General features: G+C 38.3%; 1 protein-coding gene across 3 annotated transcripts in view; it reads left to right on the forward strand.

Moving 5' to 3' along the window:
* NMNAT3 (nicotinamide nucleotide adenylyltransferase 3) overlaps window positions 1-16,554 on the forward strand; it is a 93,339-nt gene that overhangs the window by 67,392 nt on the left and 9,393 nt on the right. For 2 of the 3 annotated variants that reach the window (XM_016141909.2, XM_016141908.2), the window contains exon 3: window positions 12,854-13,037. The exons of the other annotated variant lie outside the window; for it this stretch is intronic. In XM_016141909.2, the coding sequence (XP_015997395.1) occupies window positions 12,854-13,037 (184 nt within the window). The remainder of the gene's footprint in view (window positions 1-12,853; window positions 13,038-16,554) is intronic. 3 annotated transcript variants of the gene reach the window in all.

Below are 16,554 nucleotides of genomic sequence, written 5' to 3' on the forward strand. Positions count from 1 at the left end.
TTTATCTGTTGTAATACAAAGTCATAAAAAAATAAAATAAAATATGAGGGGGAAAAAAAGGATTCATTCATAAGAGAAACAGCCAAGGACACAAGTCCCCAGGCTAACCTGAACCAGAAACATGAAGGGCACTGAGGGCAGCAGCTCTGTCCCTCTGCTGAGAGACCTGACTCAATGGAAAGATGACGAGCTCCTCCTCACTGGCATGGTCCTTTATTGATTGACTTTCTAGTGAAAATACCCCTGGCTATTTTTCTTTATATAATTCGAAAGAAGTATCCTAAGTTTCTCCTGGAAGACGAAGGAGGTGCTCAGAAAGCAGTCTCAGACATTAAAATGTAATTTTTTTAAAAAGTGATAAAATGAGTGTGATATTTTAGATAGCATAATGGAGCATAAAGTCTATATAAAAAGAAAATATATGGTAAGGGAAAAACAAAAAGTGGGAGTGGGGCAAATTATTGAATAAAAGGAAATGGGACGGGCGATTAAGTATCTAGAAAAAATCAATTTGCTTTCCTACCTTATGTATTTTCGTCAGTAAATTACTAAAGATAAACCTTACAAGTGGAGAATTCTGTGTCATTGGCTTTGACCTGTAGATCCTTCCTTGAACTACACAATCAAGTATATTTCTAAGATGCAAAGAAACTTACAATAAAACTAAATGTTGCCTTAATCCTTTCGCTGTGAACAAAATAATTAAATAGGGACCTACCCAGGCTCTGACAGGGCCACACATACCGAACAGATAGACCTTTCTGGAGGTAGCTGACTGGTCAGAGAAAAGTCACAGGTCTTATGAGAAGGAATTGTGCTTCCAAAGAAGATCCCAGCCTGCAGATTCAGGCCAAGTGGGCTTCCACTTAAAAGGTAGAATTTTTAAATCTCTGGTTCTCTGTGAGATTCAAGAGGAGAAATTGAAACAGCAGAGCAGCAGCCTGTTGTGAAAAAGGAGCAGTCTGAGGACGGTAAAGGGCTTTTGGAATGAAAAACGTTATCACCAAATTAGTGCTCAGTGGAAACCAGACAGCAGGGAGGCAATATCTGACAACTACACAGAATTAGACCACCAGTCCAAGGACTTCTTCCAGGACTCAAGAAAAGTATAAGGTTACGAAAATTATGAGACGAGACAAAGAATTGATGCAAGAGAATAGAGCAGAGGAGCAATAACAATCAGAGAAATGAAAGAACATGTCCCCGAGATGAGGACTTGGGGCTTTACTTCGCATGGATGTGGCAAGTCTTAGGTGGTTGAGACTGACCTGACTCGTGGCAGCCAGACAGGAGTTGAGACAAAGATCTATGATTTGGAGTCAGTCCTCTCTATATAGTTGCCAACAGACCCAACTGGCAAACAGGTAACATACTTGTTGAAAAGAATTCATACACATCAATAGACAAATGAGCAGTGAATGGGAACAGGTGGTTCACGAAAGGAGAAATATAAACATCTAATAAGTAATAATATCGCACAAGTAATTCTTAATGCAAATTATTTTAAAGCACAAACTCCTACAAATTGGTGATGTGGTGAGATGGGTACTTTGTACCCTGCTGGGGGCTATCTCCTGTTGTTCAGGATTTCTGAAAAGCAGTTTAGCAAGATGTAGCCAACTCCCCCAAAATGTGCAAACCAGTAATTTTCCTTTCTAATCATTTATCTTAGAAAATTATCTAAAACTTGCAACCAAGACCTACAAAGATGGTCACAATATATTGATTCTAGCACCCAAAAATTACTTTTACTTTTTTAATCTCCATTATCATGCAGCCATTATAAATGGTGTTTTCAAGAGTACTAATGGCCAAGAAAAATGCTTATGATATGATCTAAATAAAGAAGACATAAAATTGAATTTATATAATATGAAGAAAAATATATAGAAGAGGAAGACAAAGAAAATTAACCAAAATATAAAATAGTATTAATCTCTTAGATATGTTTTCTTACTTTTTGATTCATTACACTTTTCAGTATACTACAAAGTGCATTAATTTTTAAGCTTATTTTATATATAAACATATGTATAATAAAAGTTATTAAAAGGCTTACAGTAACTTTGTTCCATCCCTCCCTGCTCCTAATTCCTGGTCCCCAGAGCAATTTCAATTGGCTTTTTTAGCTATTTTCTCTAGTATTTGACTCCCTATTTATAAATAATAAACTTATACTGTTATTTCTTGATTTTTCAAATTTAGATATTATCTTATTGGCTTCCAATTATGACAAAGGAAGATTTAGCTCCCTCACACCTTCACCCTCACACTCACAGTTCACCCCCACCACACGCCCCCAAATTCATTAGCCCACAACTTTGGGTTAAATTAATATTTATTGTTTACATTTATGTCTGTTTAAATGGCATTAACTAAACCACATAGTACACTATGAGTGCATTGCCTGTAATATAAACTTTGTTTTTTTCTAAAGTTAATAATTGCTTCATTTAAATCCTTAGATTCCTTATACTTACCACTAATTCAGCCCCAAAATTTCCAAAAGATCTCTAAAACTCTTCTTAGTACAACCAGTTTCATTGGGTAATCTGTCAATTCCGTTTTGTTTCTGCTCACATCCTTCCTGGAGCCCTCCAGCTTCCGTCTGGGCAGCTAGCTTTCTATGACTACTATACCACTGTCATCTGGGATTTCCCTTCACTACTTTCCTGGGGATTCTCTTTGTCTATCTCCTGTTTTGGAACCCTTATTTGTTGGATCTCAGGCCTTCTGCTTTTTTGGTTTACTCTCTCGTTCTGGTGGAGTGCATCCTCCAGCATCTTTCTGAGAAAGGATCTATGGAAGATAAATTTCTGAGACCTTGCAAATATGAACAAAACTTCATACCGCACGCCAATTCCAAGATTATTAAACTATAGCCCACAAGCCAGATCTGGCCCACAGTCTGTTTCCATTCTTTCCGTGAGCTAAGAATGGTGTGGGTTTTTTTGTTTATTTGTTTACATTTTAAAACAGTTGTTAAAAAAGGAAAAAGAAAAATGCAACAAAGACCATATGTTGTGGCCCACAAAGCCTAAACTATTTACTATCTGTTTTTTAATAGAAAAATTTTGCCAATCCTTCTTTTAACTGATTGGTTGTTTGGCCAAATATAGACTTCTAGGTCGGAAATAACGTTTTGAACTTTGCTTCACTGTCTTCTGGATCCCAGAATTGATATTAAGAAGTTCACTGATATTCTGCTTACCAGTCCTGTGTATTCAACCTCTAGTTTTCTCTCTGGAAACTTTTAGAATCTTCCTCTCATTAAAAATGGTGATCTAAAGTTTTACAATGATTTGCCAGTGTGTGGACCTTCTTTTATTCAAAGTCAAAGGGCCTTTGACTCTGAAAATTTATGTCCTTCTAGTCTGGGGAAATATTTATATTGTTTCTTAGATATTTTCCTTCCTCTATTCTTGTTCAGGAATTCCTATTAGTTACATTTTAGACCTCCTGGATCCTCTAATTTTATCTTCTTTTTGGCATATAATTTCTTCAAATTTATTTCCCAGTTCTTCTACTAATTGATTTATTGCTGCTGTCATCTATCAGAATGTAAGTTCCATGAGGACAAGAATTGGTTTGCTTTATCACCCCACTGTATTTCCCTTGCACTTAGCAATTTACTTGGCATGTAATAGGCAGTTGGTGAATATTGTTGAATGAGTGGATTTTTTTTTTTTAATTTCTAAAAGCTTTATCCTGTTTTCTAATTATTTCTTTATAAAGCATCCCATTCTTGTTTTATGGGTATGAATATCATCTCTTATCTTTCTGACAACATTATTTGGAGACTTTTGAAATTTCCTTTTGTTCTCTGCATTGCCTTTGTATCCTCCAAGTTCCTCTTCTCCTGGTGGTTGTTTTGGTCTCTGACTTTCATGGTCAGCATCTTTCTAAAATGTGCCTCTTCTTAGGCTGTCCACTCATATTTGCAGATAAGGCCATAAGTGCTGGCTGGAAACTCTGAGTATATGGTTGAAGCTGGTGGGCCTCATGGCCATATGATCAGATCCTAGGTCCAAGATCCCTGAATGTATCTGCAGATGTCTTCTCTTGGGTGGATCAGTTTCCCAGAGAGACATCTCCACTCTGGTATACTGGGAGCCATATTTATCCTCCTTTCTTAAGGATGGCACATCCCCCTCCTCTCAGCTGTGCCTGTATCTGGGAGTCAGGAGTCTCTCTGGTCCAACCTCAGCAGAAGGCAGATATCTGGCCTTCTGCCAGAATGGGAGAATATAGTAGGTAGGCAGTTGGATCTAAGGGCTCCTTAGGCAAACTCTCAAATAGTCCTCCTGTGCAAGGCCTTCTGGCATCCCCACCTGGAGAGGTTACTGGCCCCTCCAGTTTCTGAGCCACTCTGGGCTTCTGCCATGCAGGGCACCTTGACTATTACCCCCTGCAGACTGCTTGCTCTGTTACTTGCCACTGTTCATCAGCTCTCTAGCTTCCAAAATTTTGTTCACCTTTCCCATCTATTTCTGTCTCCTTTCTCACTCTCTTTACCCTTGTGATCTCATACTTCTTTTATTCTTTTATTGCCATTTTATTAGATTTTCCACAGGGGGTAGAGATAAACAAGGAATTTTATCCACCATATTAAACTCACAGCCATGTACTGCTGTGGTAACTTCAAGATAAGGACAGGATAACTTCATACTAAGCAATGTGCTGGGCATGTTACCAGAATGAAGACACGTTCATGTCCTTTGGGAGCCATCAGTCTCATGGTAAAAACGAAGGCAAAGAGAACATTATCATGCAAGTGCTGTAATGGAGGTGTGTCTGGGTGGCTGTGGGGTCACCGGGGAAGTACCTGCATCTAAAGAAAGGGAGAGGAGGTCAAAGAGAGGCAACTAGGATTGTAAGGAGGGCAAGAAGGGGTTTTAATCCAAATTGTTATTCGTATTGACTCTCCTCTCCTGGGTGCTAACCAAGCATGATTTCTCAGTGTACAACCTGCCCTGTCAAGATGACCTAAACCCTCAGAGGTGACACCCGAGGATCCAGGATGCCTAGCAGAGCTGCCTGTTGGGGTTCCTGGTGCACCACCCTCAGCTTCCTCCAGTAAAACAAAGACAAATATGAAGGATTAATGTGTGTAAATTGCCCAAGAGAGTCAGCAAACAGCAGAATTTAGTTCTCCCACTTTTTTTAAAGAGGAAAAGAAAAAGAACTAACATGTTCCATGTATAACATGAGCCTCAGATGTGTAGAAACATAACTTACTTTGCTTTCTATAATACTCAACTTGTTCTTAAGCTATCATTTCCATGAATGGTAAAAACTGTGCCACTTCAAGCTAACTATCTTCTGATTTTAAGCGTGTTTAACTCTTACAGGTCAGTTTTTAATAGTTAATCTTTTACTACCTACTTTCCCGAGAGTGAATTACTAAGCATCCTAGGTGTGTATCATCCTGGTATCTGTGAAGGGGCATCTAGCCCTGAATGTCCTCTAGCTGAGGGGTCTGCCCTCAACCTTGGCACTGGCCTCTATCCTCTCTGTCTCCACTGTTGAAGCCTCCTCAGCTTCTCTTGGCTCAGGCACTGGGCCCATACCTGGGCTCTCCCTGCTACTGCCAGCACCATAGTTCCTGGCTTTGGGCTGCAACCCTATACCCTGTAACTCCTTTTCCTTAAAGGAGCCCTGCTGAGTATTCTCATCCTCCTTCACTACTCTCAAGGAGATTTAGGAATTTTTATGGATCACTGCCATGCCCCGCTAACGCCGAGGGGGACTAGGAAGGCAAGGGAGGGGACGTTTTCTGAAGCCCTCTCTGCCCCCACATACCACACCACCATTTCTGCTGTGTTGATGCTGTTCTGTGTTGGCACACAGCAATACAAGATGGTCTCTTAGAATTCCTGGTGGGAAGCAAAATACAAGCCCACCAACACCACAGATTCCAAACCTAACTGGGCCTTTTAACTATGCCCCTCCTCCCCCGCTGCCAACACACAGAAGGAAGGTTTTGTTTCTGAAGGGTAAGCAGGTGTAGGGAACAGGCCTCAACTTGTGTCTAAACTCTCTGTCACCACAAACCCTGTCCACCAGGCTCTTCTTTACACTTGCTGCTCATTCCTCTACTCACCCTCTCCACCACCTCAGCCCAGAAAGAGCTTTTCCTTTCCATTTTCATAGTCTTTCCTTATATTTTAGTAAAACTGTGTGCTCTGACTCCCTGGGCTCTGATTCTTTTTCTTTTTTTTTTTTTTTAAGGGTCACTTTTGGAACTTAAATAAATCTTTCTCTCTCAAGAAAGCCTGACTTACGAATGAGAGCTTTAACCTTCACAAGGTTCCTCCTCTGAAATGAGTTTTAGCAGCCAGTGCTAGAAGTCAAAAGCTAAACATCCTTGTTTTATTCTCAGCTGGTTCTGCCATCCCTCTGGAGCAGTGGGTGTGGTAGCCTCCATGAAGGAGGGCTCCAGGGTAGCCAGGTTTTAGGGAATGGAAAAATGCCTCAGAGAACTTCCAGCTTCCAGGGATCAGCCTGCACTCTTCAGATCAGCTCTCCCACTAAAACAACAATAAATAGTGGATAGAACATTTTCAAACCTTACTCATAAAGCTGAAAAGTAGAGATGTCTCATAGCAGCTGAGAGATAAACACCTGTAACCAGGGAGGTAAGTATGCTGCTAGAACATCAGAACCACAGATGCCCTGCAGGCACTCGCCAGTTAACTACTCACTTAAGCTTTGAATCAGTGACCATAGAAGCCAAGAGGGAGAGTTCAAAGGCTGGAGCCCTCCCAAGCTGGGGAGCCTTATGGGTGACTCCCCACATTAAGCTGGACCCCCCAAGGAGCTATACCCTGAGGCCAAGGTGAACTAGACCTTAACCTGCCTTCTTTCTCCAAGCTTGATGCCTTGATACTAAAGCATGCAGAAGAAAAGGGGAAAAAATAAAATATTACTCAGGAAAAAAAAGAAAGCCACACATCAGGTTTTGCAACTCTTTGCCAGGATTGGTCAAAGAATCTCAAGTCAAGAACTCAATTTAAGGACATCCTTGACTTTTAATAACCCCATGTGCCTGGCAAAAGCAAACATAAAGCCTTTCTAAAGAAGGGCATCTCTATCTTAGGTTTGGGGGAGCTTCCACAAATAATTAATCAGGAGAATTGACTAGCAAGCAGTCAAAAATAACTAAGTACAAAAGAAACAAAACAGTATAATTAGAACTAGCAGAAACAATAGACAGCAAAAATAACCTGTATGAACTTTGAAATTGGCATTGTAAGATACAGATTTTTAAAGTTAGGCTTTTACATAAAGAAAAAATAAGTTATAAAGAGTGACCAGATTTTATGAACCAATCGGAACTTCTAGAAATGATGACTAAAATAAACAAAATTAAAAGTTCAATAAAAGCCCACTAAGAAGATGTAACAATTCTTAAGGAAATTCTACAGAATATATTCCGTCAGAAGGAGAAGGTTCCCAGATAAAAGGTCTAATATGCAAAAAGAAATGGAGTACAAAGAAAATGGCAAATACATGTGTAAATTTAAATGAGATTAGTTGTATAAAACAGAATAATACGGTCTAATAGTGTTAGAAGAAAAAAATAGATTTAAAATATCTACAACAATAAGTAAGTCAGGAGGTGCTAAATTGAGTTATAGAGTTCTAAAGTCCTTGCATTGTTGAGGAAGATGGTTAATTTACTTTGGATATAAAACCGTATGTAAATTCTAATCTGAGAGAAAAAAACGAAAATCCTAAGAGAGCCAGAAAAAGAGAGGAAAAAAAGTGTATAATAAAAAAGAAACAAAATAAGATGGTAGCCTGAAACTTAAATATATCAACATTCACCTTAACTGTAAGTGAACTTAATGTTCCAGTTAAAAGTCAATAATTGTCAAACTTAACTAAACATTTTTTTTTATTCAGCTACAGGCTGTTTACAAAAGACTTCCCTAATACAGAAATATAGAAAAGTTTAAAAAAATATGTCATGCATATACTAACCAAATAAAGCTGTTGAGGCTATATTAATATCAGACGTATTGACTTAAAGTCTAGAAATATTACTAGAGATAAATAGCTCAGTTCACAGAAAGATGTAAGAATAATAAATAATGTAGGCAATTACATCCTTAAAATATATGGATAAAGTTGAAAGAACTAAAAGGAAAAACAGAAAACTCTATAATCATAGTGGGATATTTTAACATACTTCTCTCAGTAACTAATGTAACAGGCAGACAAAAAATCAGTAAGAACATGAATTTAAACGACCAATTAGCAATATTGACTGAGTAGACAGGACATTTGCACCCAGGAATCATAGAATACACATTCTTTTTAAGAACATTTACCAAATCTGGCCCTATCCTGGGATATAACATCAATACATTTCAAGTGATTAAATTCAGTAGAGAGTATGTTCTCTGACTACAGTGCAACTAAGCTAGAAGTCAATAACAAAAAGATAATCAAACATCTAAATGTGTTTGATAATGAAGAAAAATACTTCTAGTAACTCATGGATTTTTTTAAAAAGACATAATAGAAATCAGAAAATATTTGAACTGAATGATTATGAAAGCAACATATCAAAACATGTGAAATGCAAGTAAAAACATGCTTAGAGGGAAATTTTATGGCCTGAACTGTGTATTTTAGAAAATAAGACAAACCATAAATTACCTAGCTGAGCATTCATCACAAGAAGTTAAAAAAGAAGAGCAAAATAACACCAAGTAAGTGGGAGGATAGAATTCATAGAAATAAGAACAAAAATTGATAAAAAAGAAAACATTCAGTAGAGAAGATTCTTTAAAAAGGTTAATGATAAACCTCTCACAAGACTGAGCAAGGGAAAAAAACGGAGACATAACCAACATTAGGAATGAAAAGGCCATCACTACAGATGGTGTTGACACTAAACAGATAAGAGAATATTGTGAACAATTTTAATGCTAATAAATTTCAAATTTTAGATATAATGGACAAAACCCTAGAAAAATGTAAGTTGCCAAAAATTATAATGAAATAAAAATCCGAATCATTTTATAAGCATTAAATAAATTAAATCAGTAGTCAAAAATTTCACACAAATCAAACGGCAGCCTCATCAGACTTTACTGGTAAGTTCTGCCAAACACTTAAGAAAAAAATTGTTATTCCACTCCTCACAAGCTCTCTTAGAACACAGAAAAAGAGGGAACGCCTCAATATTTTTTATGAGACTAGCATATCCTTGATACCAATACCTGATTAGGACAGTAAGAGAACAGAAAATTATAGGCCTCCTTTACTTCCAAAAAAACAAATTAGCAAAGTGAATCAATACATTAAAAAGATGTCTTGACCAAATCAAGTTTATCTTAGGAATACAATATAAAAGATTAGAAAGTTAATCAATGCAAGCCACTATATTAACTGACTAAATGAGAAAAATCACACAATCATTTCAAGAGTTGCAGAAAAAACATTTGATAAAATTCTCTTATGACAAAAGCTTCTAGGAATAGCGAGGAATATCTCTTAAAGTAACATATTTGCTAGTATAGACCAGGCTAGGCTGCAATAACAAATCTCCCAATTTCAGGAGCTTACCTCATTAAATAAAGGTTATCTCCCATCAGATATATCCCATGTAGGTTCAAAAGAAAAGGCAGTTCCCTTCCAAGCTGTGTCTGAGGCATCCTAATAGGCCCTATTCATGGCTTTGCTATCTTATGGTTTTCAGATTCACTATAAGAGAATCAGAGGGCCCTGCAAGAGTTTTTATGGCCAAGTCTAGATGGGGCATATGTCACTTTCACCCACATGCAATTGAATACAACTCAATCAATTCACGGAAACCCAACCTAATTTCAAGAGGAAGAGAAACAATAGCTTCCTATGTGCCCAGAAAAAGTAGAAATAAAAATGGATCTTAATGAGCACCTGGCATTATCTCAGCCACAACTGAAAAAGAATAGCTGCAGATAACTTGCTGCAGGCACCATACATACCAATGAAACTTGAAAGCTTTTCCTGGTAGTGGTAATAAGGTGAGGATGCCTGCTGATACCATCTCTAGTCAGTATTATACTAGTGGTCCTAAACAATACAACAAGAAAAATAAATAAAGGGTATAAGGATTGGAAATGAATCAGCAAAATGGTAGGTGTTTTCAGATGATATTATTTTAGACATAGAAAATTCAAATAGATAAACAATTAGAATTAACAGAAGAGTTTAGCAAGGTTACTAGATACACATTCAAGATACCTAAGTCAATTATATTTACATATATCAACAACAAACGGGGGGGGGAACATATTTTTAAAAAATGCCATTTATAGTAGCATCGAAAAAGTCAAGTATCTAGGAATAAATCTTATAAAAGATGTGTAAGTGCACTACAAGAAAAATTGTAAAACCTTAGAGATATTTAAGAAGACCTAAATAAATAGATAAACAGTGCTCATGGACTGGAAGGCTCAATATTGTAAAGATGTCAATTCTCCCGAAACTGAATTATAGATTCGATTCAATTCCTATCAAGATTTCAGCAGGGTTTTTTTGGTTGTAGGTAGGGCATTCATTTTTGTGGAACTTGACAAGTTTTTTCTAAAATTTATGTGGAAAATGCAAAAAGTCAAGAATTGCTGAGATACTCTTGAAGAACAAGGTGGGAGGATTCGCTTAACCAGATATCAAGATGTATATCAAAGGTACATTAAGTAAAACGGTGTGATGTTGTACAAGGACAGGCAAATAGAGCAACAAATCAGAACACAGAGTAGAGAAACAGGCCCATGCACAGATGGACACTTGACATTTGACATAGGTGGCAGTGCACAGCAGTGGGGTTGAGGGGGAATAATTGACTATCCAAATGGAAAATAACAGGACTCACATCACGCACAAAGACCCAGATGTGAAAAACAAAACTATAATCCTTTTATGAGATAGCGTAAGAAAATGTCTTTATAACACAAAATGCACTAGCCATAAAGGAAAAAACTAATAATCCAACTACATTAAAATTTTGAACTTTTATTTTCAAAATGGTTCTATAAAAAGAACAATGAGACAAGCCATAAAGTGAGAGAAGATATTTATGACATATGTAACCAACCAATAAAAGGCTCCTATTTAGAATATATGAAGTGTTCCACAAATCAATGATTAAAAGGCAGACAACCCAAAATACGAGCAAAAGATATGAACGGGCACTTCACAAAAACTTAACCTTGAATGTTTAATAATATATATGAATAAATGCTCACCATCACTAGTAAGCAGGAAAATGAACATTAAAACCACAACGAGTTATAACTACACATATATCGGAATGGGAAATCCTGACAATAACCCCATATGGCATGGTGTGGCGCAAATGAAACTCTCATACACTGATGGTTGGAGGGTAAATAGCTACAACCACTTTAGAAAACTGTTCAGCATCATCTAGTAAAGCAGCAAACACACCTACTGTATGACTCAACAGTCCCACTCTTAGGTTGTATCCTAAGAAATCCGTGCCCATGTGTGCAGAGGGACTTGTGCAGGGATTTTCATAGCAACCATGTTTGTATTTGTCTAAAACCAGAATTCAACCAAGTCCATCAGGAGTAAAATAGATCAATTATTTGGTATACAATAATGCAATGGAATGTTATGCAGCAATAAAATTGGTCATACTACATGAATTTTATTTACATAAGGTGAAAAAGGCTTCAGGATACATTCAACGTGATTCCACTTATAAAATTTTCAGAAGCAGGCAAAGTGACTTTTTTAAGGCTGCATAAATACATGAAATATATTTATATTTAATACATTAATAATAAAGGTGAAGCTATAAAGGAAAGCAAGAGAATTAATATTATAAAAGTAAGAATAGTGATTAACTTCCATCAGAGTGGGGGTCATGTCGGGAACTATATGATGATTATAGCAGAATATACTTTGTAACTATCAAACCATATGTTTTATGCTTTTTTATGTGCATTTTATATTTTAGAATACAATTTTTTAAAACATATACTAAATCAAAATATAATCTCATTTCACAAACATTATCTAATTTCATCCATATTGCAAAGTCCTCCCAAGCATGGGTATTATCCCATTTTACAGACAGGAAAACTGAAGTTCAAATGGCTAAGTATTTTCTTTTTCAAATAACTTGGAATTTGCCTAAGGCATCCTATAAGTGATGGAGGTGGAGCTCACCCCCAAAGCTCTTTGAGTCCCTTTCATACTCTTTGCATGACAGTTCTCTAAAACATCTACAATGTCACTGCAGTTCAAACTTAAGTTGTCCCATTCCCTACACCCTGAGCCATACAACATCGCTAATCAGTACAGCCCATGTCCTTTGTCAAGTAGGTATTCCCATTCCCTTAACAGCACAGTCCTCCAAAGCCAGTGGTGGCCCTGTGCAACCCACTTCCTCTCACCCACCCATGCTGGTTCACACTAAATCCCATCCCTTCATCTTTGATCCACAAAACCCCCTATTAGGCTAAGAAACCATATGTATCTATTGTTCTGCTGATGAATAGAGTATGACAGTGCCTCTGCGAAGTCCCACACAGAGGAAAGTCATGGTGTTCCTCCAACATACTCTGACCTGAACTGTCCACATTGCTCTCTGGGAGTCTTGTCTGGCTCCACCCTCACGGCCTTCCTTTCAGAAGTGTTACTCTGGGTTGTAGAAGACTGGAGGAGAAGCATATGGTCACCGAGGTGGCTTTTACCTTGCCCACAGGAGCTGGTTGCCCAGGAGAGAATGCCAGGGTCTGCTCCCAATCAGGATAAGGCATGGAGATTTTTAGCGCCTGAATTCAGTCTAGTGTTTGCACGTGCGAAACCATTGCTCTCCCTTGCCTAGGAATGTACCAGGTGATTGGAGGTATCATCTCTCCTGTCAATGACAACTACAAGAAGAAAGACCTCGTGGCTGCCCGGCACCGAGTAGCCATGGTCCAGCTGGCCCTGCAGACATCGGACTGGATCCGGGTGGACCCCTGGGAGAGTGAGCAGCCACAGTGGATAGAGACAGTGAAGGTGCTGAGGTAACGATGGGCATGCACTTATATGATTACCAGGGACCACGGGACAGTCTGCAGGGCCCACAGAATGAAAGGTAGAGATGGAGTACTGAGAGGGGCTTCAGCCAGGCCTACGACTCAGCCAAAATCCAAGAAGTACTTCCCCTTAGAGGGAGAAAGACCAATAGACTCACATTCTCACAGAGGTCCTGAGTAAAAAAAAAAAAAAAAAAAAAAACACAAGCCACTGCCTTCAGGATACACTTTGTGGAAACGCCCAATCTTATTTCAGAGGGCTGTAGCATCTGGCTGCAATGCCACCACTTAGTAGCTGTGTGACTTCAGGCACTTGACCTAACTTCTCTGAGACACATTCTCACTTGCAAAATGGGGACAATAAAACCTAATGAGCATTTTAAAAATATAAATAACTTTTCTGACCCAAAACTACATAAGAATATTCAGTTAGTGAGATCTTTTATTATTGGTATCATTGAGTAGGTTGAAAACTGCATCTACATAATAAGCCATCTTTTCTAATTATACAAATCTTAGGTTCTATACATTTAGACTTTAAAACAGGAAGAAAAAAAACTATGAACCTAGAAATAGTCACACAGGAGTTTTTTTTTTTTTTCTTCTTTTGGGATCGCTGTTAGCATTCAGCATAAGTAACTTGCTATTTAAAAGCCCCAGCAAATCCTGCATGTCAGGATAATGGGTCACTGACTTGTGTCTGGGAAACATTAATGGGAGTTTGCTGGAGAAGCAGGAAGTCCCACCAGTCCTGGCTTTCAGAGGGGATCACAAGGGGCCTGTCTCATCCCTAATGACAGCCAGCTCTGCTGGAAGGGACTGCAAATTGTGGGCTGTGTCTTTTATCTATTTGGAAGCACAAGGATTGTCAGAGAATAAGAAACACAAGGGACAAGGTCAAGAATTGGCAGGCCTGTTCATAATCTGTTTTGGCTTTCATTTTTGACTTATCTTCGAAGTAACTTGGGAGAAAAATGTTTACCTTTTTAGTAAAGGTAAACATTTAGTTACATATCCTGGTTCTTATAATTTACCTTTTACTAGGGAAAGGACCGGCTAGAAGCATTCAGCAGTTACGGTGGCATTTCAGAACCTGTTGCCAAATTAAAAGGAGAGCAAACATGAAATAATTGTTAGAACACATGCTCTCTTTTAACAAAAGGAAAAATTTACACCTATATTATTTTTTCGGAATAAGCCATATAGTCAGTTCTCATTTATCCAGACTAAATGGGGAATAAAAGCAAAGCAATAGGTAACCCAACAAATCACGTAGCTTTAATTTGTAATTAGAGACAGACAGACACTGTCCCCCTGCAGTCTGTGGAGCATGGCCCAGGGCCCAGATTTTGGAGTCCAATTTACTAGCTAAGTGATGTGATCTAGAATGTTAGCCTCTCTGGGCCTCAGTTGCTCACCTAATAAAATGGGGATGACACCACCTACTTCACTGGGGACCTGTGTGAATTAAGTGAGATGGTGTAGGCAAAACACCTGGTTTGTGGTAGGTGCTTACTAATGTTAGCTACCTTCATTTCTAACACTAGCCTGTAATTTATCCTCAAAACAGATAAACGATTCCCAGATAAACAGGAACTGACGACAGTAGTAGATATTACTAGTGCTTGCTTCTGCTGCAAAATGCAGGTGTGAGCAAAGATTTTACTAAGCACATTTTTTCTTTTTATTTCTACACCGCCCCCCACTCCCACCCCCGTCCCGTTATATCCTTTAGTCCAGTGCTTTTTAGCCCTGGCTTCATGTTGCATCACCTAGGGAGTTTTCAGAAGTATTGATGCCCGAGTATTACCCTAGAGACTGGGGTGTCATTGGTCTGGGGTGGGGCACCAGGATTCTTAAAAGCCAGGACTGAGGCCACAGCTTCAGTTGCTGAGTAAGCGAATCAGACTTCTGATTAGTACTGAGGTCCATCCAAACCAGTAGTTTCAACTCTGGCTGTGGAAATCACCTGGGAAACTTTTTTAAGAATGCTAATCCCCTCCTTCCAAGATTATGATTTGTCTGAGGTGAGGTTTAGTCATGGATAATTTTTAAAAGGTCCCCAAATAATTTATTTTGTGCAGCCAAGGTTGAGAATCCACTGATAGTTGAGACCGTTTTATCAGATAGCCAACTAAGACTTTTTTTTCAGTATTTAGAGTGAGCTTCATCTCCATAGTATATCCATTGCATTAAAAAAAAACTGCTGGTGGGAATGTAAATTGGTACAGCCACTATGGAAAACAGTGTGGAGGTTCCTTGAAAATTTAAGAATAGAGCTACCTCGAGATTATCATGCTGAGCAAAATAAGTCAGACAGAAAAGTTGAGAACCATATGATTTCGCTCACGTGGGATATAAAACTGAAAGTGACAAATGAACAGCACAAACACAGACTCATGGACACAGACAATAGTTTAGTGGTTACCAGAGGGGAGGGAGGGAGGAGGTAGATAGGGGGAAAGGAGTTAAATATATGGTGACAGAAGGAGAGTTGATTTTGGGTGATGAACACACAATACAATATATTTATGATGTATTATTGAATTGTACATTGGTTAATAAAATTATACAATTTTATTGTAAAATTATACAATTTTATTGTAAAATTATACAATTTTATTAACCAATGCACCCCAATAAATTTAATTTAAAAAAAAAAGAATAGAGCTACCAAAAAAATTTGTTTGATTATCAATGTTTTTCTGAAACTACCAGAAGCACTTTTTTTTAAGGTTGAAAATCTGGTTAAAATTATAAAGTTAGATGATTTTAGAAGCATGGTAGAAATCACTCTTTGCTCTATTAGTATCTTCTTGACAGAGTCAGCAGTGAATTTACTTCATAATGACAATGACAAATGTTAGTACGAGGTAAACTCACTATAGGGCTTATTGAAGATTCTTTTTATCAGGTTTCTTATTTTTACTTTAAATTTTTTTAATCTAGGCCAGCTTTCACGCTTTTAGGGCGTTTGATAACTTATTTCACTCACCTTTTCCCCATGCGTGGTGGGGAGGGCCTTGGTCACAGTGCCACTTGATGTGGGCCGTCATCATCATCTCATGTACCCCTTTGCAAACATGACCTTATGCTGTCCTCATTTTACAGATGAAGAAACAAAGGTTCAGAGAGGCTAAGTTACCTAAGTCATACAGCAGAGAAGCAAGTTGAACAGTCTGTTCGACTCTGAAGCTGTGCTCATGGCCATCTTCAAAATTAGGGATCTGAAGGTGGGAACATGTTATGGCTGACTTTGCTCTCGCCACAGTGACTTTCAGATGGAGCATCCCTGGAGACCAGGGAGGCTGCTGAGGACACAGAGAATGTGCTTTCAGAGTCAGTCCTCAGGCACAGGGCTGGGCACACCAGGGTACCACTCAGGCAGGCAATAAGAGGAAGTCATGGGCACCGGCCCACAGAGGCAGAGTGGAAATCTGTGAGGAAGAGGATCTGGCATTGAAAGTAATCATTTGCACACCAGAGTTCAGAGATCCAACTAATA

The sequence above is a fragment of the Rousettus aegyptiacus genome, unplaced genomic scaffold (genome assembly GCF_014176215.1).
Source record: "Rousettus aegyptiacus isolate mRouAeg1 unplaced genomic scaffold, mRouAeg1.p scaffold_m13_p_4, whole genome shotgun sequence".
In the NCBI taxonomy this organism is placed as follows: Eukaryota; Metazoa; Chordata; class Mammalia; order Chiroptera; family Pteropodidae; genus Rousettus; species Rousettus aegyptiacus.